Source organism: Diprion similis, chromosome 2 (assembly GCF_021155765.1).
Source record: "Diprion similis isolate iyDipSimi1 chromosome 2, iyDipSimi1.1, whole genome shotgun sequence".
Lineage (NCBI taxonomy): Eukaryota > Metazoa > Arthropoda > Insecta > Hymenoptera > Diprionidae > Diprion > Diprion similis.
In genome coordinates, this window is record NC_060106.1 from 12693045 (window position 1) to 12720975 (window position 27931).

The window sequence follows — 27931 nt, forward strand, 5'->3', positions numbered from 1 at the left end:
GTCGACGGAATCTCGACACTTGATATATATAACATGTATTATATGTACATATATATATATATATATATATATATATATATATATATATATATATATATATATATATATATATATATATATATATAATACATTATACATGTATAATGTACGAAGAGATTATGACTGTACCCGATAGCATGACCTTCTTGGAAGACCTTATATGTTTTCTAAGAACACTTCCATATCTTTATCCAAGTTCAGGTTATTATAGATGCAGGCTCTTCATTCACCGTCGTCATGTGATCTTGGTGTTAAAAATAGAATCTATCGAGCTCAGCAGCGCGAGTGCATAGAAGCGATGACTTGTACTCTTCATGCAGCTGTATCCCAAAAACTGATCCGATACGAAGCTTAAAGGTTAAACTTTTCGTGGTAAAAATAATTATAATAAGAAAATAAGTGAATTGCTGATGTACGCTCATGTGTTCTGATTATAGTGTCTGACAAAGTACAGAGTACCTACTTCTTCCGGAGTACATATTGACCGCATTTCTTTTTATTCTCAGAACTTTGTCAAGCTGCTCGTGATTCTGTACGTATGCATTGATCCTAGGTAAAATCATGAAAAATGACGTAAAAGAGGTTGGATAAAAATGGAGCCAGGTACCAGGGTGACGGGAACACCTTGTGTATAACCTTGTTTATTTATTTTTTTAAATTTTATTTCCTGCACCTCGTCCGATTGACGAAGACGGATCGATCGATCTATCTCTCGAGATTTTCACACGTTCGATATGTTGCGTACAGGCCGTTGTCCTTGGCTGATTCCAGCTTCCATCGCAGCGAATCTAAGGGACCTTGCATCGCGACTCCAGAGATGAAAGTCAACGAGCGTGCCAATCATGTCCTTGACTTACCTACCAGGAAGTACGCGCTAATTATGCTCTAAATCGTTCAGCATCGCCGACGTGGTACGACGATCGAAAAAGTCAAGTCGTCGGCACCATTGGCTAAACAGCATCGGGACAGAAGGTGATCAATGTACTCTCGCCGATTAATGCCGTAGGTCTTAATTAATATGGTAACGGTGTCATATATCGGAATAAAATCTGTATATATATATATACATATATATACACACGTAAACAGAGTACAATTCGTTTAAATTTACTTTTAGACCTCGCGTTGTACTTGCTCAACCTACCCACCACTCTGCGGTCTTGTAATTCTTCCGTGACTTTTCGTTATGGATATTATACATATAGTATATGAGTTACGTCATATTCTGACGATTTGGGAAGTTGAGGTAGCTAGAAAATTGCCACTTATTTATGTACAAGTAAAATCTCACGTTTGTCCTGCGATAAAGTTCGGCTCTTGAAATTAAAGGGTGAACATACGAAGACGGGGGAATTTTTAACATCTTTCTCCTGATTAGCATAAAGAAAAGATGAAAGTAAAATAAACACTTTCACTATCTTATCGCTGACCATTATTTTCGCTTCTTTACTTACATGCCAAATCGAGTCGACCCGGCTTTATGGTCGAATACATCACCTATTCTACAATCCGGTGTTAACAGCGAATCATATTATAATACTTACGGTATTATTAGACGGCGACACAGAGCCTGCAGCGTGAAAGTGAAGAGTTCAGTCAGCAGAGGCGGAAGGAACAAGAATACCAGTGTCTCTTATTGTTAATGTTTGGTTGTTCGCACAGCACAGTGCACAACGTGCTGCAACCTCTCCTTGGCTGCTGCTTCTCGTCCAACGGGTATGTACCGCAACATAACGAACTTGTCAGAGTCGTAAAAATCCGTAAACTGGGGTAACGTTGCGCACGTTGCTCCTGCGCTAACTGTTTGTCCGTTACAATATTTCTCGTCGCTTATATAAATGCAGCATGCAGTATAGCGAGAGCCTTTGCAGCGTTTTTAAGGGCGTCAAATACCCCCTGGTTAGGTATTCAAATTTCGCTCGTAAAATGAAGAAATTACGGCCATCCTCACGAGACAAAAAAATCCAGGATTTCGAAGGGTGAATAGTCTCGACCGGGGGCGGATCCTGCCGTCGTAATTCCTTTCTTGGAGGGGGGGATGTGCAAGGAACTTGGAAAAGATCACCCTGGCCGGTTATGGGGCTGTTGTAATACGCGAGAAATAGATGTGATTATTCAAAAATAGGGTTCTCGACGAGCGCCGTCCCCTTTTCTTATGCTATAAGATTGCTGGCCGCTTTTGCAACGCTTCTGCAACACATCGTTCGTATGTATTACATGTGTGTCTATACGCTGCATAATGGAGCTGCATCGGCACGGCTGCTCACCCTGGTCTTTGTATGTATCTACATGATGATTTACAAATGTTGTATTTTGGTGGATACCAGCTGCTGGTGGATATACGTGATTGATAATCTTTTAGAAGATTTCAACGACGATTACAGTGTCTTTGCATTGAAATGGCCTGCAATTGGGCTACCATCGTTGTCGTGGGTTTCTAAAACGGGTCAATTTAATGATTCTTTGACGTGTGGGAACGAAAAACTAAGAAGACTGATAAAAGGATTAAAGAATGCTAGTTGTTAAGCGATTTTTAAGATTCCTCCAGCACATTTATGTAGGTATATGAATAATTAACGCCTGCAGGTACGAGGTATAACTGCACGTATAATACTGAGAATATACGTAATGCGAAAAGTGTACATGAGCCGAAAGTTGCTGCCTGCAGTTATTATTACATGCATCCACGAGTACGTGTATTCGAATATCGTGAATATTCACGGCTAACGAAATTTATACCCTTAGAAAGCGTGACTAATTCACCTTGCAGGACTTGGTTCTGTTTAAGAAGGGACATATAGCTATAGACGAGTATGCCGGGCTCACCTCTCTAGGCAAATGGATGTCCTTTTGACAGCCAGCTGGCGGCTAATACCCGCTGAAAAATCATTTCCGAAAGCATATCTAGATCCGACCTGCACCGCAGGGGACCCGGATGGAAAAGATTGAGTCTTCAGAAACGGGTCCAGACTTTCGGGGCTCGACGAAAGGGGAGGGAGGAGGGCTACTGGACACGGCTCGGAACATAGCTAACTCTGCGTGTCCGTCCCGTCACCTAATACGACGTATCCTGTTTTTCCATGAGAAAAATTACCTCCCGTTGTAGGTACCTACCTATGCGTGCCTGTGTGTATAGGTTGGACAATTTTCCTGGCCCAGTGTTTTCTTATAGTCTGTGCATAAATCTTGTTCTAGCTCTATGCAGAACAGGCTTACGGACATTTTCGTCGCCATGCTGATGTACAGACTTCGGCCAGCTTTTGGACCGGATACGCGCTGTTGGAATAAATTAGCCGTTACTCTGGTGTGTAGGTATTGTTTATAAATTCACCATACACTTCTTTGTCGGCAAGTCGGACTGCTTGGCCCACGCTGAAGAAAGTTTCGGTCTTTGAACTTGCAGACTGAATGTGCGGATAAATTAACGTAGGTATCAGGAGGAATGAACGATTATCCTTATAGAGTCTATACAGCTTGTGAAAGGTATACAACGCGCGTGCAAAGTTGATAAATTTTCAACGGTTTTTGGAGAAAGTGTGTTGCATATTTATTAAACATAGATAGATTGTTGGTATGTGCACGGGCGTGATCGTGAATATTTGTTTATTTATGTGTTTATTTCTCACGGTCGTGCGCCTCGTCGCCATTACCATAAACGATTCTATAACGGCGTTGCCGCAACTTGTATAATACTAGATACCGGTTAGGGCGATCGGCAATACCGCGGTGATAGACACGTGTGGACCACCATCTGCAGGAAAGGCTTGAATCTAACCGAAGCAAAGTCATTGATTAGAAATTCCGCATCGGCGTTGATTGAATTCGAGAAAGCCAAGTGAGAGAGAAAGAGATGATTTCGAATATCCACCAAAACCAGTATTCATCATCGTGAGATATACTCGCTGGAGGCCCATAGCCTCGGGGTTTTAGTGAAATCAAATTAAAAATGACTTCTAGTCGCGGATGATCGTTCTCTAAACACAGTTAAATATCCAATGACGCTCGGATTCATCCTCTTCTGCAGAGTTGTTGAAAAACCCGATCTTCCAGCGGGTACGGAGGAATGATTAATCGAAGACTTCGCAAGAAGCTAGTGTCAAGAAAGGGTGAGTTTGTAATAAATGGCAAGTCATCGGTCTGCGCGCATACCGCCATGTGTTATTTAGTTTATTTCACATTGGGACGAGGAGGAGAAGAGGACGAAGTAACGCGAGGGTTGAAACGTCACAATATTTCAGACTAGTGTGAGTACGGAATTTGCCGCTTATGGTATTGAGGAGACAATGTAACGCTCCTGCTGGAGTTTTCGCCACTGCAAGATGACACCCGGTAGGTACCGTAGAGCCTGGACCCTGGACCCTGGACTGGTCACATCCCGTTGTTCCTCTCATACCCCGAGGCTCTCTTACTTCTTCCTTTCTGTCTCTACCAGCAAACATTTGAGTTCGACACCTCGCTCACCCCTTGCCGCTTAACATTACTCGCTTCTTATACTCTCGACTAAAGTGTAAGGCGACGCGACGCGACGGTGTCGCGTGAGAAAAGGGCTTTGTAAGGAAGCGCTTACTTACCACTGTGCATCGCTTTGTAATTTTACTACCAGAACCCCGCCCAATATAGAGAAATCTAGTCCGGTCTAGCCGAGCGACTAGTGATACACGGCAGAGCAGAACGCCCCCCCGCCCCTCCCTTTTGTTAAACCGTTTTGGGTCGAGTTTTTTTTTATATTTCTCTTTTGTACCATTGAAGACAGTAAAATCTACACGATCGTCTTTTGTATGATAAGGTGACTAGATCGTTATTAGAAAATTCTCCGCGTAATGATACGATCGTCTGTGGGAACGGACTGAAAGCCACTGATGATATTGCACATTGTGTTTTCAGCTAGCTGTACGTTTACTTTATGAAGATAGCTAGCAGTTTTGAGAGGAAATATTTGCTCTTGAAACATTCGCAAAAAATAACTTTGAATAGACTATTGTGCAGGGTATGAAATTGTCGTAGTTGGCGTTCTAAATGAAAGCGTCCGCCGGCGATTTACGGGCACTTTGAGTTTATCGCGTTGACGGAAAGTGTGCGTGAGCAGCAACTTCCGGTCCGGTACGTGTAAGATGGGTTCGTATACCCGGTCATATTGTTATTGTATTCGTAATGAATCCTTGCGGAGAGGTTGTCGCGGACAAGTGAAATGCCATGTGTGAAATTACGAACCTGTCGAGTTACAACTGAACCGGCACTGAACGTGTATCGGTGAACTATATTAACGTACATGCGTACAGGTTTATATGTACATGACGTATATCAATACATGCACGTATCAATTGATTAGCGACTCGCTTCGCAGTCTCGTCACTTTCACTGTAAAATTTATATACCGTGGATTTTTTTTTCTTTATCTTTCTTTCTTTCTTCCGTTACCTAGGAGAAATCGAGAACCAGTTGGATCGTTAGATGCGAGTAGTAAAGCACCGGTGTATATTTTCTTGACCCATTACTCGCCGCGCTTAATCACTTTTTTTTTATTTACTTTAAATCCCGTTCATGGTCGTTGGACCGAACCAACCCCACGTACGTACACGAGTACATGCATCCCATTTTATACGATCGCCTGTAATTAAAACATCAGCTGTACACGTCGATCAGAGGCTATAATAAGGAGACGACGTACTACCCTGACGATATGGTGCAAGGTAACGAAAAACCCTTCCTCCATACACAATTCTACTGCACCCTGTAGCGTCAGTCTGTACATATGAATAACAAACTTAAGCACGGTTGGGCGGCGTATAAATATAGCCATATGCATACGGGTACCTAACGATGTTAAATCGTCGGCATGTATCAATGCACGGCTAAGCTCGTACGAGAAATGCACATATACCTTATACATATAGGGTTATAATTCCGTAACAGTAGACCCTGCGACAATGACAACAATAACATATCGTATACCTATGAATATCGGGGTTAGAATTTCAACCCTTTTGTTGGCGACTCGACGTATTATGGTTTTACTGCAACTCTATGGCCCGCGGAAAACTGAAAATTTGTTTCCCTTCTGCCGAGATCAATATATAATACAGCGAAAACCCTGGAATGAAAATCAGCTGGTTATTATTATTATTATTATTATTGTTATAATTTTGACAATTTTTTTTTCTTCTCCTTTTTGTCAGCTCGCACACTCTACGTGATAAATTGAAGAGTTTCCCTTATCCAGAATTGCTGGCAAACTCTCCTCGTTCAGAGGTAACCACAGCGTGTTGGCAGGTGGTCAACGGCAGCTGGATAAACTCTTGTTACAATACTCACGGTACATATGCCAATATTTTGGTCGAGCAGTGGAGAGCGAGGCGGCAGCTCAACCGGAGCAACGGACCTCGACGACATTTTTTTCACGGACCTGTTGCCCCGCCGCTTGGACATTCGTAATTTACACGATTACCAGTTTACGTACCTGTGTTACATGCGGGACCAAAGCCTGTGACAAAACCACGGAACACCCTTTACCGGGAACGCCCTATTTTCGAAGGGTGCCAAGTGGAAATGGAGGGAAGGAAGAGTCGGAGGTATTTCAATGGGGGAAAAGTAAGGTCCCATACTCGTAATCGTGGTATGGAAATTTTCGATTCGGTAAATACTTGTGGAACGCTCCAATGCCCATGAATCGTTTCAAGAGTCTTATGGGACCCCGTTGCATACGCACGCACGAGGTTGTGGATTCTCAAGTGCGATTTGAACATACGTGGTTTTGACAAGGGGCTTCAACGAACGTCTCGAGACGAAGGAAGCATATGCACGGACTTTAGGCTAGGCTTGAAGAACCTCGCGATGCTTGTGTCACGACGGTTTTCAGTCAACGGCTTTTCAAACTACCGAACGATAAGATTACATGTCGTATATAGTATAGACGCCGAACAGTGTATTATAGACGTGACCGCGTCTGTTCCCTGCCATTCAAATGTCAGCTTCTATCAAGATCAAATTTTAAACCAAGGGTTGAGATATCGTCTGCTGTTATACGTGCTTATTTTTCGTCATTATTACTTCCGTTGTTCCGTACAATCACATTTTGTCGATTGAACTTTTTTTTTTAAGTCCACAATACCTAATTTTCACACCACTTTATACCACTTATCGCGTCACGTGTGTAAGAATTATTGTTACGTTACGCGTTTGTATCACCTCGATTTTTACCGTATCTATATATGTATATTCTATAGCGTTATTACTTTTTGACACTTGTAAAATTATCGCGTGAGATCGCGTCACGATATTTTTATTCTAATCACTCGTTCTCTCTTCTTCTTCTTTTTACTAATACAAATTTGGAGTGTTCTTCAACTACGGCGATAATAAATTCTAAAGAGTAGAGAAATCACGACTTTCGCTTCTGTCGTATATCTACACGCGTTGTTGCACGGATGAATTAGCTCTCCTCCGTTATGGATGTAACTCTAGTCGATGGTTCAAAGTATTCTATTATTCACGCGTATGATCGTTAATCAAGAATTGCTCGATTGAATTCTTATTTATCCCTGATGATTTTTAATGCGACAACTATCTTGATCTCGAGTGAAAATTAACACCTGTCAGCGGTTAGCGTAGCTCTAAACGCGGTGGTTATTTCTACCACAGGAAGAATTCTCTATGCTTTCTCATTTCTCGGTCCACGGAACTAAAGTGCAGTTGAATCTGTCCGGGGAGGGAGAAAGAGAGACGCGGACAAATAAGGAGACCAAAATCGAGATAGGGACAGCCGTGTTGACCCGCATGAAAATCGACACCCCCGTGCGGTTCAACCGCACCCCATACCAAGGCGAACCATGGTAATGGTCGAAGCGTTATATTGCAGGACTTATTAATACACGCATAGATCCCCAAAGCCTGGCACAAATGCTGGCGTTATACATTTCTCGAGACGCATGCGAAAGTAATCCGTTTTAAATAATATTTCAAAGTAAAGTATTGCTGGAATTTCCATTTCTCCGGAGCGATGATTTTTCGTTCCAAAATAGCGTAGACTGAGTTTAAATAAACCGCTAATATTATTACGAATAAATGAATCGTCGTTCCCTCGAATGTTGTTATACCACTGCGATAATTAAGGAGACAGGAATAGGGGATCAATCAGGATTACAAAATAGCGCGTCGAATCTTACCAGCAGCATTCCCATGATCTGAGGGTAGTTTTAGCTCGTGAAGAATCCGAGGTGCAAGGAGTTTGTGACGAATCGTTTAGCCGGGACAAAGTCTGGGACTCGAAATTCATCAGACTACAGCCCCTTACGCATATCCACAGGCGAAAGGATATACGACAGAAAAAACTGTGGATAAATATTATCAAAAAAAAAAAAAAAAAAAAAGTGGGGGGAAAATCCTGGTTTTCTAAACACATCGAACTCAACGTCAGTGCAGTCTCTGGCAAATTTTTAATGGACATTCAATCGTGTACATCTCTGTGTAACGATGTCTTTAGATGATCGGTGATTCCTACCTGCCTACAGGGTGGGGCTGAAATTTTGGAGGGGATTTCTTACTTGCCCGATGCAGTTCGGTACTATTGCTGATAATTTCTAAGGTAAACAAATTCTTTGTGACGCACATTGGGGCGGCATTGTTGTGCATTGCCATTCGCTCCTAGAACGTATATAATATACGATTGACAAAGAATGTCCCTTTGTGATCAACCCTAGATCGTAGATCATTTTTGACAACCCCACGCGCGTTGCGTGTTATTAATGATTTCCAACTTTCTCAACGCGTATCGTTTTATTTCGTACAGGACCCCGGTTCTTTTATTGTTCACAAATTTCCGTTGGGCGTATTGCAAGGCTGACGGCACAAATGCGGAGGAAATTTGCCTCGATTAGGGTGAAATCGATTTAAGTATTCATTTTCAAAAGAGTTCCTTCAGTTTTCTTTAGATTCAATGAAAAAGAGAACCAAGCAAGGTTGCTACCATATTTTGTGTATTTGCAGCTAAATTTCTATTCCCAAATCCAGAATCATGTTATATAATATGTAAATCATTGCAAGACTTGATTAAATTCGTTTACTCTTAAATCATTATTCATTCTCACGATTCGTTTGCACTTTTATTTTTCCGTAGTTTGATGAAATTTCGCGCTCAATTAGACGATCAGATCAAACGGAACCAGATCCCCTTACATACGTGAGTATAACATATATAATACAATCGCTGCACATAAGAAATGCATTCGAACGTATATAGGAACACATCTCGTTTATGAATCGTCTCTCTGTCCGTCAGTCGACCAGCGGATAAAACAACCACTGTAATATTTCACTTGCGAGAATTGCCATTACTCTTCGCTCTCGCATCTATAATTGTAACGTGAAAACCCCATAAGGAACTTGAAGATGCACTGACATGGCACTGAGGCTCGATTAACCGCAATAAGGAAGTAGTTTCTATAATTTGTAGGTTCATTTTTCCGTTTGGTTTTTCTCAGCCATGCTTAGAGCTGTTTTGCCAGCTTCTATCCCCTTCTTGTACGTTCTTCGTAGAAAATCATCAGTCAGATTCAAAAAAGCGATGTCGAACAAGGAAACTGTGCTATTCCTGGCCTCCAGATTGTCGTTCCACGTGACATACAGCGTGTGCTTCTTTATTGGCACCTAATCGACCAAAAGACGTGTGACAATACACGAAGGGGACTCCTGTCCCAAAATGGGAACCGATCCTGGCGCCTTACATCGGGTTCGACTGTTTTCCTTCTCCCTCAGTCTCTCCCTTCTTCATTCTATCTTTTCTCTTTCCGAAAAAGTCAATGGCCCGGAAATATCAAGCGCGCTTTAACAGAGTTTGCTACTTTGTCAATGGCTACGCTCGGCATTCCTAATATTTCTGCATGACGGCGGTCGACCCGCTTCCTCAGTTACATATGATCAAGGTACATCGTCTTGGAGGTCGGAAAGGCACCGGATGAGAAGTATCAGGCTGCGAACCGCCGAGTCCTTCGTGAGTTTTGGGTTTCCTTTTATGCCACTATCCGTGCGGCATGACTTTGCTTGAAAACGGATCGACAACCCTTTCGTTCTACCGATAAATATTGCGGTCCGTTGCAGATGCAACTTCCTGCACGAATGACACTAGTCATTTATTTCGTTGCGCCTAGGTGTATAATATTTTTCAATAAATTTCTCATTTTGATTTTGCCGCGCCTTTTTGTTGGTACGATATCTCATCATCAGTCTGCAGGTATCGGACGCTACCTGAATATTTTCCTCATACGAGACGGGGAAAAATATGCATTTCATTTTTCAAACGTTGAAAACCTTCCAATTGAATCAAAGAAACCGTTATTAAGATACGTGTACAACATATGCCTGGAATGATATGCAACTCTGGCATCATGCGGTAAACGGATGTAGACCGCGGTTTAGGGTGAGAAAAAAACACAAATAAATAAATTTAAAAAAAAATATATATATTATAAGATAATCATGGCTGCTTAGAGTGAAAAAGTCTTTACCAAGTGATAATACAGAGTGTTTACCAAACGCCTTATCTGCGGTATGTAGATTTTATAATCATACTGCATTAAATTTTCTTGTCAACGGCATAAATAATACGTACTTGACGAGTCTGTTTTGTGCAAAGAAAACCCTGGTTTTTTCTTTTGGCGTCAAGTTTTTTTCCCCTCTTTAAAACAAAAACCTGTTTTTTCCTCTTAAAGTAATCCTTATCCAGGTGATCTTTAGGTGACGTCTATTTTCTTCGTAACGATTCCAACGGTTTGTTCTAATTAGTTTTGAGTGTCTGCACCAGACTTGATTACGAGAATTATACGACTGCACCTGTTATTTACTCGAAATTAACTGGGATAGATGAGAATAACGATGCAAACGCTGCTGTCTTAGCGGTGAAATAACAAATTTTTACGGAATTCACGAAATTTTTTTTCACCAGCAGCTGTAGATTCTATTCACTGTGTGACATGATATTAAGTATAAGTTTCGAAAGAATTATAATTTAGTTATGTAATTGAATGTGGGTATACGCTAGGAATTTATTGTAGCTGTATGTTAAGGACGTAACGTATTCATTGAAATGTAATCATCAGGTGAGTACCTGTTATATTTAATTTCTATATATACCTATAATTTACTGGACTCTGTTGCAATACACCAACATTATACACAACCCGTAGGATAATTATGCATTCGCTAGCGATTTGCTGCCGATTGTTGTTACGATCATTCCAATTCCCGTACATGCAAAAGCAGTCCGTACTTTCTCTTGCTGGCAATGCTACATTATATTATCCGCGCATGCATTTGCAATCGCTAATTTTCTCTGCGCTGCAATAAAGTTCACTACACTCGTGCTATTAATAGTGCGGTATTGACCCGTCTGAATTTTTTTCGGTTCGTTATTTTCTTGCCCAGTTTAAATTCATTTTCATATGTGGTTAAAAAATTCACAGCGACTAGAGTGTGTGTGATTCCGTCAATTCGAATCCGTTAGTCACTCCTGATTTTATCGCGGTTTTTTGCGTTACGTCACTTCCTCTTTCTCGTGCGCCTTATTAATGTCGTATCCTGCGGTGTCGCCAGCTTCATGATATGTCCGGAATATCGCGCTGTTGGAATTGTATAATTAATTTTTTCCACACTTGAAACATTATCGACAAATTTCGTTTGCCGTTTTCACCAAATCCGGGATTAGACATCGTCTCAAATTTTATCCTTGATTTTCTCTGATACCACCAACCACTACGCTTTTCAGTTCTCCTTCCTTCGCTCAGGAAAATTAGAGCATTCGCTTTTCCGGTACCCAGTTTTTCCGACCATTCAACGATGACAACGACGCACGATATTTCTTTGTGTAACAAGGCTAACTCCGTTTTTCCGGTCACAATACGGAGAAAACATCGAGTATGTCTGCTGCTTAGCTTCACAGCTTTGTTCGAATCAAATTTCAGAGCCTATTAAACGAATGCTCTCGCAAAGTGCGCACCTAGAATCCTTCCAAGTTTTTTTATTCTTTCTTGGCATTAGATCGCCAAGGGTGCGGGTGAACTTAATATAAAAATGTGACACGACATTTGAGCCTCCTCGCGCTTCCCTCGACCCCGATGCCTTCAAATACCCAAACGGAGCGGCGTCTCACCGCTTGCCCTAAAAATAAAATCTCGTTTAAATTCTTCGACCACCATATATGTATACCACGTCGTTCTCGGTGTCGGTGTCGCGACGCTTTAGCCGGTGAAATATCGTTTCGACAATGCTCGTGTTCTTCACCCTGCGTCTACTTCTCCTCTTTGTATGTACATTAAACGTATGCTGGCAGGTATGTACATAGAAACGAGGGAGATTACAGCCAGACAAGAAACGACATCGAAAACATCGGCTTGTCTTTATGACCGCGAAGCACTTCTTACTCGGGTCAAAAGACAGGACAGACTCACAGATCTCGGCGTCTTTCCGCGGGAGCTTTTTCTCTTTCTCACGTCGTCGCGAAGTGGCTACTAAGCAGTTCGAATTTTTTAGATTTTTCATTTTTTTTTTTTTTTGAAAAATCTCTGGATTCTTTGAGCTGTACAAAAATAGCCCGACTCACTGTCAAATGGAATAAATCCTTGGCGAAAGAAAAAAAAAAAAAAAAAAAAAAACAGGTGAAAGTAGGTGCAAATGGTTATAAAAATTTCCTTTGTTCGTGGTATTCTTTTCTTTGAAATATTTTATCATACGCGTTCTGATGGAAGAAAGCGTTTCAATCAAATATGCCGAATGATTCGTGTTATGGCTTAAGAAAAGATAGAAAAGATATCATAATGTGCATCTACGTAAGTATGCGTAAAGAGGTAAACACGAGTGTAGACCACACCGATGACGATGAAATGACGGTGTATGGGGCGGAAATCTGGGTCACTCGTGACATCGGGGCCCCAAAGTACACGTTTGATATTCATGAATAAATTATCCTTACGGCAAGGTGCGGGCAAAAAATCACTCCTCTATAGATGTGTTTGACTAGGATAAGTCTGTCAGAGAATTGCGCGAATCAATCCGGGCGTATTATGGTGAAAGGGCCGACTCAGCCATGGTGAAAATCTATTCTGAATAGCGGGCTCAACCATTATTGTAACGTTTCGTTGGGGGGGGGGGGGGGGCCATAAGCCGGGGAAAAAAGAAAAAAAAAAGGTTGTTTAATTGGTAACCGCACGGATTGCAACATTTTTGTCGTCCCTGCGAAGTATTTAATCCCACTTTTACTCTGTGAGAACATGGTGACTGAAATTTTTGCTTCCTTACGATTCGCGAAAAATTGCTGCATTTTGCCTGCGTCCTAACTCGTGGCGGTTACATGCTTGTCGGTACTGGTTAAACGAAGTATGCCGTTGACGTTTCTCTTTAAGTTTTTCAACAGCCATGAAATCTGCTTCCCATAGAGCTTGGTTAGCTGTAGTGATTATAATAATTAATCTGAAACGGTGTTCTCGTAAACGAGGCGTGTAATTGCACGAGGAATTAATTAGAAAATCTTGAGGACTTCCTTCCGTAATTTTAAATGTACAAGCGTCTAAACCTACTCGAATGGAATTTGAATATGTATGTGCATGCGTATACCAGCTATACCAACGCTAAAAGTATATGAACGCCTTGACTCCACTTTTCAACACAAGTACGACTTAACCGTGACATTTTGATTAAAAATATATGACTGTTAATTAAAAGAAAAAAAAAAAAAAATCAACTGCTTATGTGGTATGAAATATCATCACTAATTGCTAAAAAATAGATCTTCATTTCCTTTCACGTTATATTATACCAGCGGTTCTCGTGGAAGCACTCAGATACCTCACCGCCGATGCATGAGGGTACCGTAAACATTGCCGGCTTACTTAATAACTGATATCTACCTTCACTTTGTTCATTTTATATATTTAGATAGCTTTCGATTGAGCGAGTGTTTAAAGCGCTCATTTCCTGTCTCTGCTCTTTCTCTCTCTCTCTCTCTCTTTCTTCCTTTTTTACTCCTACTTGTCCGTTGCAGTGTGTTGTGGTTTTTGAGGTGCGGAGAAGGAACATTGAGCACAAGACACGCCCTGTACTCGTAATTGCACTCGAAGTTAAAAAGAATACGAATAAAAAAAATTTTTAAAATCCACTTGCGGTACATCGACGTAATAATTTCCCTTAATTTTCTTCCTATAACTAGAATAATGTCAACTATCATTAGCGGAAAATTTCCACCTCAGCAAACAATCCTATATCCTGTATATGGAGAAAGTACAATATCGCGGTGCATGCGCACTTTAATTGGCACCCCGTTGAATCCGATTTTGTACGGTTACAACCAAAGCGCGTTCGAATTTCCCGCCAATGGGAGAACGCCGTTTCAGACACTTCACCCCCCCCCCCCTCCCCCCCTCTCCCCCTCTCCCTATTTCTCTCTTCCATTCTCGTCACACCGTTATCTCAGTCATCTGCGGGGAAGCAAACGGTTCCCTGGTAGTACGTGGGGGACAGACAGGCGCCGTTGCTTCGGTACACAAAAGTTCCGGTTCGGCTCCTTGTTGTGTATTTCACCGGGTGTGTAAGGTATAACCTACACCATTATCACTTCCGCGTTGCGCGTGCCTTTGCCTGCCCGTTTGCAGGTACGTTACACTTATTTGCGTGCAATTACACGACTGGCGTTAGAAAATTCTTTTATAACTAAGAAAACATCTATAGCTGTAATTTTTCTTACTTTATTTATGAAAATTTTTTCTTTTCCAACTGTAAAACATATTTATCACTGTTATGTATTGAAAAAGTTGAACATGATTTTATTCCGCGTTATGCGTTTGACATATTTTTCTTATGTACCATCAGTACAAATTCCCCTACAGCCCCGAGGTTGACCTTATAACGAGAGTCGCCTGCAAACCTATGCCAGGATGGATTTTTTTACTTTCTTTTCTACAGAGGCACCGAGTGTTTCCGGTGGCGTACGGTGTCCTCGCTGAAGGGTGTAGGTAGACGATGGTTGACGTGACGCGCCGCGGCGCTTATAATGCCTGGTTGTAAAAGTTGGTCGGTTCCAAGCTCTCGCCACCACCTGCGTATACGAGATTTCTTAATCTGTAACTGGTTCTTTTCTGTACTTACGGGATAGATACGTAGATATACAAGGTATCCTTAGTTGGCGGTTGGGAGCCGGAGGGGAACCGGAAGTGGAGAATCGGAGAGTCGGAAGTTGGACATGGAGTGAAATTCGGATTTCCTCTTAAGATAGATATCCCCGTTTGAACTACCCCTGCACCCTGATCTACACTCGCGTCGTCACAAGTCCCGATTGACAGATGTTGAAAGATGACTCTCACCTCGTGAACGTGTACGTCTGAGGACGCTTTTACTCCGGAATTTTTCGGAATAATTGTCAAATTTTTATTTCATACTTTACTTGGAAAAACCGATCGGGGACGATGTAATATCTACGCTTAAATTTATCTCTCACCCACGTGCGCACAGGGTCGTCTTTTCCGATGAGAAATTTCATTCTTATATACGATTAGACTCAAGTGTCACGATTTAAGGATACTTCTTCTTGCTGTCAATATTTTTTTTTTTCTCAAGAAAATCAATCGACACTTATTCCCGTCACGTATCAGATGCGGATTCAGGTATAGGCACCAAAGCCGTGAGGAGACACAGCTGCATAAGCACGTATCGCGAAGTCAGCATCATTGGCAGTATAACGGATATGCGGGCCTCGTCGTTGCTTATATCTTACGTACAATACATCACCGGGTTCGAATCGAGTTCACGTGTCTGTGACGTTGGAGCGTGGGAGTTTTCTTCTCCAGAGAACATACACTAATTAGGAAAGGTCCCTTCGAAATGAGTATCTATAGAAATTCGTAACAGTGCATTATGGTTCATGACTATATTATTAACAGATCCACGATGAAAAGATTTAAATACTTTTGTGTTTGTGTTTTCAAGAAAGGAATAATTTTCATAAGGCACGAGATGTTGGTGGGATGTATACGCAAGGGGAAAAGACTGAGTGTCATCCTGATGCAGCTGCATCGTCAATCCTTGCTGAAACCAGAAAACATTGTACGCGCGAATATACGATAGAATGGAGAAAGACGTGCAGACGGCAGCCGCAACGCCTCATGAATCCCTAAACTATGTTTGCGGGCTTACACCTACACTCTAAGAGATGTATTCTTGTCACCGACAAGCTACATCATCTCCGAATTATTTTAAGCACATAAAGACAAAATCTGGTGTAGATTAGTGTTCACGGTTATCGCTTGCCTAGTTAATTATTTAATTCACTGATTAGTGGTACAATCGTCGGACATTGACAGCGTTGCTAACCGTGCTGCATATCTCTCAAGTTTTCATCCAGTGATGACAGAATCAATCTGACCAAGTGTACGAAACACGCGTCTTCCAATTTCTGCTCATGTCTAAAGGTATGTGGTATATGTGCAGAAACAGAAACGTCGAGTAATAAATATGCATGTGCCGCATCCTCGCCATGCGGCTTACAAGGTAGTTATTAATTGGGACTTGGAGGTTTTTTGCTTGGACGATACGCCCAGCCGCTAATGAATGTAGCTATTATGCATAATATTCATCACATCCCCTTCATGTCTAACGTTGCATGTATTAATTACCGTTCAGAATCATATAAAACCGATTTTCAATACTGTGATTCGGATTATGTGTGATTATAAAGCGATGTCGAGAAAATTAACGGTTCATCATAATTACGCTCGTTTGTTACATTACAGTGCACTATATAGACGCGAAGTTCGATGCCCTGGAAGATTCAAACGGACATTTTTCTTAATTGCGTCGCTACGACGTCTTCGTCTGTTATATATATATTCCTCCGTTTCTTACACGCATGCATGTATGTATATATGCATGTATATCTATGTATGGCTGTATGTATAAGAGGCACGGCGTTATTGGAGGACTGGTGCAGTGCTGCACGCATTTCAGAAGACTCGGCACACATGTTCTATCGCCCACGTTGGGCGGGGCGCGAAACTAACTAAGAGAAGTGTGTACACACAGTGACACGTACACACACGCTGATATACGAGAGACACGACTCACGCAACTCGCTCGACGCACTACAGCACCCGATAAAGATAAAGGAGACTGCAGTTCTCGCGGTGCATCTTCCGATGACGCAATAGCTCGCGGGTGTCGGGTATCTCGTTGAGGAGAGCGAGGGAGGTGAAGTGAAGCTGGAACGCAGTGGGAGAAAAAGAGAGAGAAAGAGAGAGAGAGAGCGCGAGAAGGGGGGAGGGGTGAGGGATGAGAAAGAGGAGAGAGAAACGAAGCTGCAGGATGCGGACATCCGCCCTCCTCTCCCTTTCTTTCTTTATTTCTCCTCCACTCTTTGTGTCCCTTTCCCTCCATTGTACCCTACAGCACTTACATTCTCCATGGGTTAGCCGGTAGTGTCGCTTGCCTTCTTCTATACACACACAATGAAATGCAGTGTGTTATATCCACCCAATGCTTTGGCCACAAAATGTCAGGGTCAAAAACGCATAACATGGTGGTGCAGGGAAGATGAAAGTGAAGAGAAAAAAAATAAAAAAATAAAATAAAATAAAATAAGAAGAAGCGGTGATCAACCGAGTGCGCACCGTCTGCATGCCGTATGGTGCTTGAACCCCTTTCAATTAACCGTCGACTTGTAGTGTGTATACGTAGAAAGCGAGAAGTTGTGGAGAATACTGCGTTTATTGTGATGATGATAGACTCGGTCTTGAGAATTATTCAAGTCCTTCGCTTACATAGCATTCTCTTCGGACGCGGTACGCGTAATTCTAACAATCCCCGTTAACTAGCAACAATTGCAATTCCCTCGGAGTCATCATCACTCCGCGCACACCGCAGTGTTATACATGTAATTGTATAACTCTGATCCGAGCTAAGATGACGATGATCTCGCTTGTAAATTCTTCCAGTTAAGCAACAATTATTATTGACCCTCACTCAACTTCATCTGGGGCCGCGTAGTCACACAGTTCACTGCTTCTGTTTTGTAAATAATTGCGTGAAATTGGATCGAGGAGACGCGAATGGAGATTACAAGTAATAAATATAACTGATTGAAGAATGAGGCTGAAGAAGATTGCAAGACAAAGATTGAAGAGAACTGTGTCATCGAATAATCATATATCCTACGCTACGACTATGCGCCATTCTCGGATCAATCATTTTTATTGTACCAGAGTTCCGCTGACTGTGGGAGTAACCAGTCAGATGTCCGATTATTCAATGCCTAGTTTGTCGTTTGCATAATGTACTTGTGTTGTACATACTTAACCAGCGGCCGCTTTCCCTCCGAAAAGCTTTACGCTCGTGTAAAGCCTCTCATATTGTGATCCTCGGTACAATTGAATTTCGAGAGGACTCCAGGCGTAATGTGACGTGTGTTTCTCCGACGTAAATCCGCTTGTATAACCGCGTTTAAACGTGTCTCTACATGAGCGTATCACACAACGTCTTTGATCTTTGGCTTCGTGTTATCCACGATTGATCTTCTCTCAAGATAAATCCGAAATCAGTTTCTATAGAACAACACCTAAGCCTAAGTAATCGAGTATGTGCTCAATCTGCTCGGACATTTTTTCACTGTGAACTTTCGCAACGCCATGTCAGATTCGTCGATTGATCGGAGGCCTGGCCAAAATTTATTTTCATCGCAAATTAAACAGCTGATCAAAACAATGGTGGGTCGTAAGGTCTACAGCTGCTGACGCGACGGCAGATCGCCCAACGGCCAGCATTTCCGGTTGTCCCACTGTCTTGCCTGTTCATGTATAACCGTAAAAACTGTCAAGCTTCATTACCGAATGGCCTGCGAGGAGGGAATGCGACGAGACAGAGATAGAACGAGATCTGACCGATTGTGAGCAACGTCTTGTTTCACTCTTTCGTTTAAATGAAAATCCGAAACGGTGAATCGCTTGGTCTTAACACCTTCACGACGCCGCCGCCGCCACTTCGCTAAACAAAGCAATTAGCCGGAGCCTTCAGTTACAGTCGTTAACAGGCTCGATATTTCATGGCGGCCTTATAACGCCATTGCGAAAACAAAACCAACTCGTTAATAGCCCGCTCTTGTTCTTTCCCACGTAAAAACAACCCAGTCACCACACCATATTCCTCGCTCGTTTCTTAAAATCGAATCCCTGTCTATACGGCTAATACGGAAAGGGTTCATCCGATTTGGAGAAGTGCAGATCACGCTAATGTCGGTTAGTCCGACTTGATTGCTTTCCCAGTGCTCAATGTTTTACCATATGAATGGCGGCTAACGACAGGAACTTCGTAGTCAAACGATACTTGTTTCTTTATCTTCTCCCTGCATACACAATAACTTATCTTAATTTCCTAAAGCACCCGCGAAGTGACGAAGGTCAAGGAAATTGTGAACTTGGGTACATATCTGCATGACGTAATCTGTATGAGTACAGCTTTAAGAATTTGGTTAGGACGTTTTTGTGACTCGTCTGTTTTCACTATCGGGGTTACTTTCAAGTGAGAATGCAGATGGGACCTATTCCAAAATATTATGGGACTAGTTTGTATCTGTATCATATGCATGTCATCGAATGTGCACATTGGAACTAGATGCATTGGTCTGCCGCAATTTTAGCCGGGAACTTTATACGCCACATATCAATGTGAAAATGAAGTCTGGTTATATTTTTCTTACTAATTCGTACCTCTGATCTTTCGAAATGCATAACTGTATCAGCTACTTTATTCAGTTTTTTCACATGGCATTTCTAAAATGTTGATACAAAATTTTATCACGAAACCATATGAGGTCACTTCCTTCTTCAACTCGTCCGACCCCGACTGCTCGTTAGAAAATAAAATTCCCATTGATAAGTTAGGGGAGTTGACTATAGCCAGTATGGCTCTCTCAGCTTCTCTGTCTTTGTCTTCTCTCTCTCTTTCCTCCATTCTTCTCTGACGGCTGGTCACTCAGATCTTAGTCGGTCGAACGTGGTCATAATACCCATGAGACAAGGTCGAATAGCCGCTCCTTCTCTCCCGTTTGTATTCCAACATTTCACAATCCACATTCCAGGTAAGCATGACATATGTGGCGGGTCTCTATACCATCGTCATTACGGTATTTATTCATTACTGGTGAAATTGATTTTGGCAAGCACTTTTTCGCAAGGCATGAGAAGATATATAGATGACCTTTCTCTCAATTGCACTGAATAATGAGGAAAGAATGTGAACCGACCACTGCAGCACTTGTCGCAATGATTTTGTTATGGCATGCGAGACAGGCTGTGATCCAAATACGATGAGCTGTTGCAGCGCGCGTCACTATAGCAATTTGCGATTCAACGATCGCATAGATATAGATATAATTGCAAGTGCAGCATGCGAGGACTGGGAAGCTATCATCTGTCACGTAATCGTAACTGCTTGAATATTCATGAAGAAGTAGATACGCGTACTTATTATACCTCAAAGACTTCTCGTTCGACTGCAGGTACTGAGGAGACAACTCGCAGGTTGAATCGCAATTGTCGAGCCAGTACGCAATCGCGCCTTGTGCAGCATATAATGGGAGAAGAATAATTAGCATATTGTTAATGAACGTGGCAATCCTTTCGTTCAAAGTGGTTCTTCGACGCGAACGGAATTTCCAAATTTGTTTCGTAGTTGAATATCGGCCACGGTAAAAAGGTCGAAAGAAATTCATGAGATGAAATCTAGGTAACGATGTCTGGTTCATAACACGAAACGCTACAGCTACAAAGTGGAAAAGATCGTGTAACATCTGCAATTCTAACGATATATTCTCGCCGTAGAACCAATGCGCTGAGAGGTTTTTCATCGTCTTCAATCGACCCGCGACCTATTTAAGGATCACTGCCACTTATCGTCAGTCGACGCCGTTGACACTCAAGCTGATGTATATCCATTTTATCGTTCCAGGTGAACTGTACGTGGAAAACCTGGGAGAGCAGAGGATGGTGACGATCAGGATGGGATGGCTTTGGGTCGAGGGAACTCCGATGAGGCTTCCTCTCAGAGCGCTGAACCTGCGCCAAGCAACTCCAAGTCTCTGCCAGCCCCACGACTCCGCTCTAGGTTTCACATTGAGCAATCCCCAGAATGGCACCCTGGCTACGTTTTGGGTGAGTTTACGAGTTTGACCCGCCATTATACGTATTTGCATCATCGTTTTCTATCCCAGGAATGAATGATTTCTGAATGTGACGTCGAGGTTCATGCCTCACGGCATTTCCATATATACAAGCATCGTGCATGGTCAGTGTAATCGCGTAATGCTCGTCGTCACGTAACGGAATAATAATCAAGACGTAATCACGCACCGCGAGAGTCTGCTTGGCGCGGTTTCTGACCTAGGAGAACGAGTTGAACTTCTTTGCTGAGATGCACCTGCAGAACGTGCGCGTGACTTTTTTAGACATCGTGCCTTGGCAGCAGTCCATGATGCGACTGATCGAGACGCTTGTACGATCGTTTCTCTAGATGGAATACCAATAAATGATGATAATACAAAGTAAAAAATCCTCCGACCGTCGTCGTCGTGACGAGAGGTAACGCTACGCATTCCAAGTCAATCATGCGCACTCACTTACACTGGCAACAGTTTACAGTACCGTGCCATTCGCACGTTTACAGATGGACTTGAATCCTGGTATGTACGGCAGTTTCTCGGCTTCGTTTATACGCGTTTCGTGGGAAACGTTTTTATGTCTGGAATATCTCAAGCACCATTGCACAAAGGCTTGGTTTGAAATTTGTTGAACATCTGATCGTCACTAGTTATTTTTTTTTTTTTTTTTTTTTTTTTCTCGACTACGGATATAAGAATTCAATGCAGCGATTCTGAAAATTAAACTCGAATCTTCTCAAAGGTTTATTTTTACCGATATTCAAGTATCCCCTGTATGTACATGCTAGGTTAAAAGTTCATTTGCAAGTGAACACACAATCGAGGCACGAAGCTCGTGATTGGACCCAAGGCACCTTGTGCATATAATACCTTTGAATGATCCGAGGTTTACGTAATATCAAGTTGTATATCTACGCCGAGCACGTAGATACGTAGGCACGTAATTTTGCTATATGACTGATGAGTTAAAACTAATAGCTTTGTTGAGAAGTCAAGGTCGTCATCGTCGTCCTCTCCTCTATAAGATCATTAAGATAGAAGCATGTCTATGGTTAGCGTGGGAGTCCGAAATCGCCCTCCCATGACCCATTGTTCAGGATCTTCTCTTAATGCGTGTGTATATATGCACTCTACACACTTTTCGATCCAGCTATACACGGCGAGACGTATCTCGGCCATATGTGTTTCATTAAGTATAAGAGGAAAAACACAAAAAAAAAACTTGAACTCTCCGAACCCGCGAGAATGAATCATTCCACTCGAAAGATAGCCTCTCTGTGCAAATACGGATGTATCATGTGAAGAGTGCAACGAGACTGTACGATAAATTTGATGTTTTATAATTGGCGATTAATGAATCTACTATTTGTGTTAGTTTAATCAAACACAAATGTACAAAGCTCCAATTTAGTTCTATATAATCTAATCGAGATCAACGACTTGTATCCACCAACGAGTCTTAGCAACATCATTGTTACAAAGCACTTGTATGCTTGAACAATGTGGACTCGCAGGTCGGTCGGAGGCGCACAATCCCTGATCCGGACGCTTGGTAATTCGCGACCGCGACCTTGCAATTACTAAGCAGAAAGTCGCGGGTTCATCCAAGTTTCACATCCGCCGAAAGCGCGTATGATGTTGGTATCGGAAGTCGGCCGAATTTTGCGCGTAACGTCGTCATGGTTCTCCTGCGATGAATTGGGCAACGTGAAACTTTCCATCGTTGTTGAAACAGTTTTGCTTCGTTAAAAAATTTATCGTCCGAGTTAACATTTAAAAAGTTAATGCTTGTGCGAAACAGCCAATCGCAACTATTTTCTACGATATCTATTCCTTTCCCATTAAGTCAATCGAACTTTTATATTTCCAGGCCGACACAGAACCCATCTACTGGTCCTGGGTGCGAGCTATCGCTGCTGAACTCGTTAGACAAACACCTTTCCGGGCTCAGCGCTGTTTGAACTTCCTGGAGATCCTGACCATCTGTCCTCGAGGTCCAGTGCCGCTGCCGGACAGCCCCACCGAATCCAGAAGGCGGTCTCGAAGTGAACTGCGCTCCTGGTTTCGTAACTCATCAAAGGAGAGAGAGGTGAACAGCTCGATCACGTCAGAGGAGTACCGGAGGAGAGCCAGGAGCGAGCTGCGAGGCTGGTCTAGCAATTCGAGCGACGAAGACGTCCACGGGGAGTTTCGTAGTATTCCCCATATCCTCCCGAAGGAACTTCCGCCCACGAGGCCCTGGGCCTCTAGCGAAAGCAGCGAGGGTAGCGACGACAGCTTGCCCTGGGGTGGCGGCCAGTCGAGCGTCGACTCCGCTGACTCCGTCAACGGTATTTGCACAACAGTACTTCCACCGCCGGAGACCAAGGAGCAGAGGATAGAGAGGTACAAGGAGGCGAGGCGAAGGGAAAACGAGGCCCGGAGTCGCAGGGTTGTGGAGGAGGATGCCCGACGCCGAAAGGCCTGGGCTGAGGAGAACAACAACATCGTGTCCCTCACCAAGTTAACAAGGATTTGCCACTCTGCCGAGATTGAGAAAAACGTCGAGAACAACAACAACAACAACAACAACAATAATAAAAACCACAACATAGTGCTGTTGCCTTCGACAAACGGTGTGCAAGCTACGCGCAGGAACGGTTCAGTATCGAGAGAGAAATCCGCGAAAGATGTATCCTCGTGTAGTTTGACTACGGTGCGTCGGAGGTCACCGGAGTCGAGGACGACGACGACGACGAACGGCTCGATTCTCGAGGGTGAAAAATTCGAGGTGATAAAGTCGTCGCTAGTCAAAGTACCGGGAAACTCTGTACGGTTCGAAGAACACCGGAACCTGGCCAACTCCGTGAAACTCATATCGAGCCAACCAAAAACTGATTCAGTTTCCGGCAGTGTCGGCGAACGCAGAAGCCGCGCCAGAGAACGACGCTGCGTCCGAGACAGGGGCCTGACGACGTTGATTAACCACTCGTCGAACGTCGATACTCAGGTCGAAACTATCTGCGATCGCAAGGAACGGCTGGCACCCGTTTCCTCCAGGATTCCGATCTACCAGCAAGTACAAACCCCAGCATTGGAAGTTTCCGCGACCACTTTGACCTCCTTGCCCACCTTGTCCTTGACCAGACCCTCAGCACTGAAACACAGAGATACAACCCTGCAGCCGAAATCCCCCACGTCGTTTTCACTCGCCCCTGAACCTCCCGAAGAGGCGATTGCCAGGCTCCTGAAGCGGTGTCAACGCGTCGATCACTATGTTCCGGTACGCGACAAACTCACACTTTTCGAATCATTGTCGAGACTCGGTGGTCGGCTAGCCAGAAGCACTGAGGACCTCGGAAGGGCCAAAGCCAATCCTAGTCCTAGAGGAAAACAGCGGGCGCGGTCCCTTCACGACTTGAACAGGGCCGCTAAGTCCGTTCCGGTTAGAGAAATGTGCAGGTTTTTCGAGGGGGAGAAATCTACCGAGGAAACTACTGGCCATGTGCATATACAGAGGCCCAGATTTTGTAGCGACTCCGCTTTGACTAGCCGAAGTCGGACGTGGAGCGACGCCGGCGTTGTCGCTAATCTTACTCTATCCACCCCGAGTAGTACTTATACGCCTAACAAGAAGTCTTCGACGAAATCGACCGGCAGAAGGAGGCAGTACGCTAAATGAAATATTCGAAAAACGGAGAAATGTTTGAATTGTTTTGTTTTGCATCAGTTGGAAAGGAATCGATTATTTGTTGCTATTAAAAACACCCTCAAAGGGTGGATTTTTGCGGTAATGGAGTGTCTTGGAGCAATTGTCAATGAGAAGCTAACATTATTACGGCAGCTGAGTAATCTTTATATGTATGATAATAATAAAATCATATCAATTTTCGATTGTTTAGCTTAGATTTTGTTCTGTTTTTAATTATACATGTATTGAAAATATCGTTATATCGCTGATTAATAGATAGAATAGATTGATCATCCGAAAAGTACACTCCGGTAACATTTGGAAAATCACCAATCGCCGGTAGTTCTTTGTTAATTTTTATTTCTTGAATATCAATAACGAAAGAAATTACCAGTGATCATCCAGCGGTGCTTTTTTTTTGTAAACAATTAACGATTTCTCATTCATCACGGCGACTGCATTTATTCTGACTGTTCACAACTAACAGAGTACCGGTCACTCGTTTTCACATTATTTTACTTTGGTAGATCAATCAAACGTTGTTATATTACAATTTTGCTGTTGGACAATTCCTTCAAGGCACCCCAGTTCTTGGAAAGATACTATTTTGCATAAATTGTGTATTGCAAAATGTATCGCTCTGAATGAAAACTGATAGATTTACAGGGAAATGAAAAGTATGCGTGTGTCCGAAACGACGTTGTCGTCGCAATTGTCAAATTCTGTGTGTTATGTTATTATTGCCAATTATTTGCCGCCATTTCGTGTTTCTAATTTTATAAAATTATTTTGTACAATTAATTTTTCTTCGTTAGATTGAAACGGCGAAGAATAGATAGAAATAATCAGTTTCACAAAAGTTGTTGAATTTTGAGGTGGACAATAATTTATTAAATATTAAAAGAGACTGGTAATTTACGGGCACTATTTATTATACGCAATGTTATTACACACAGCGTGACCTGGATTCGCTGGATTTCTTTCCCGTTCAGTTAATTTTGTACATATTAAATTAAATACTTACTTGTATCAAGATTGAATAGTTGTATAACTACTCGCAGGAATTTACTTTTAAGAACAATTAATTTCCAGTATTGACTTCATTCTGCATACATACACATAACTTACAACCTGCCGAGATAGGCGAGAATTAGGCAATAACGCCTGCACATATAATTAACTCGAATCATTCAAAATTCACCACTTCGATCATTTGCTGTACTGTGAGTAAAACGTTTAAAGAAATTAATTTCTGTTAGCTAGTTGATAAGTATACGTAGAAATATTATAATATCGCGGTAACGCTCTTGTAGCCATTTTCACTTTTTTGCAGGCTACCACCCGTATATATATATATACATATATCGGAAGTATGAGTCAGGACGAGTGTGTCGATACGTTGTATAATTAATAGAATACATAATACATGTTAATTTCTAATCGTATTCATGTATCGTATTAAACCGTGACGGGTTAAATTCGTTCAAGTATAAATTTTCGACTTACTGTCGAATATCGAAAACTTAATAAGCTTAGGCAAATGCTATTTTTTCACCCATATATTGGCACATTTTTTTGCTTGTTCAGCAAATTTTCTTTCTTCGAATCCTCTGAATTCAGGCGTACAACGTTCGTGAAGTGTGCTTCGTCGGCTAGGTAACACTTTTAATCCAAGGGACAGAAGAATAGACGAAATTTAATTTCCAGATGCCCCACGATTAAGAAAGAACAGAAATCATAAAAAAAAATAAATAAAAAGCAAGTATAAAAAAAAAAATCAGTTAATTAAACGGATACCATACCGCAAAATTTATAAGACTGCGGTTAAAAATTAGAAAGCTTTGAACGGCCGTAGAGAATTTTTCGAATGAATGAATGTAGAAATGAAAGAAATGAAAGAAATGAAAGAAATGACCAGGTTCTTTTTAAAACGAAAGTGAGGCTGCAGAGTATTTTTGTGCAACGGTTTATCATTGTTTGACAGTGAACTGTGTGTAGTATAAGTGCTTAGATTGTATGAATTTCTTGTAAAAAAATTGTTTATGTAAGTAAATGTCAATTGTTTGACCATTTAATCGTTATGATTTGTTTGTTTGAAATAAGTCGTGTTTTGTTGACAATAATAAGCCGACGGTTTGCGGCAGCGGCCGATCGCCAAAGAGGCCCTCTAGTCCCTCCTCCACAATGTATATTTATAATAAATAAAAACAAATCCCCGATCACTTGTCGATTTTGTTCATATATGACTAGTATCATTATCATTATTAATATTATTCTTATTCTTATTATTCTTATTATTCTTATTATTATTATTATATTATCAATTATTATTACCGTAAACTATTATTTGTATTTACGTTTGTTGTAATAAAGGAACGAATAATGGCCGTTACATAAAGTGATTGTTGTTAGAAAGTCATCCGTAGCCTTGGTGCATTTAAGCGCACGCTATTTCGTTTATTACGAGTATACATACCGGCATCACCAACCCAACTAGTGAACATATCCGCAAGACGGTATGTATGTATGTACGTACGTACGTAGGATCGAATGTAAGCATGCAGATATGAGATATACGTGTGCTGCATGCACTCGAGTTGTATATGTATACATCGGAATCATGTTACCATTATTTCAGGCTATAAGATTTTTTAAACGACAAGCAGTCGGTAGAATTATTCTATTAAAATTAAACATGTGTAATAGATTATTGCAATCAAATTATTGCTAACCAAATCGGTTTTGTCAAATATTAAAATTACCGAGTCTTTGATTAACGTTGATGAATTGTTCCTGAATACAAGTGGTTCAGACATCGATATTCTAATCGTCATCAGTGTGTATATTCAATGATTAATTGGCGTAACCTAGGGATGGTCGTAATGACTAGTAGAGAAATGTGAGCAGATTCATATTTTACAGAAATCATCATTTAGCTTCGTCCGAAACGATTTGGCATCACTCAGACGGATCAGATGAGTGGTTATATCCCAGGGATAACGGTACGGCCATAATATTTTCCAGTCGACAATGCACATATATTT

General features: G+C 42.0%; 1 protein-coding gene across 1 annotated transcript in view; it reads left to right on the top strand.

The window, feature by feature from the left end:
* Window positions 1–25002, top strand: part of LOC124415846 (probable serine/threonine-protein kinase nek3) — a 39838-nt gene extending 14836 nt beyond the window's left edge. The window contains exons 2-3 of the mRNA XM_046896522.1: window positions 21010–21212; window positions 23088–25002. Of these exons, the coding sequence (XP_046752478.1) occupies window positions 21010–21212; window positions 23088–24878 (1994 nt within the window). The 3' untranslated portion in view covers window positions 24879–25002. The remainder of the gene's footprint in view (window positions 1–21009; window positions 21213–23087) is intronic.
* Window positions 25003–27931: the final 2929 nt, after the last annotated feature.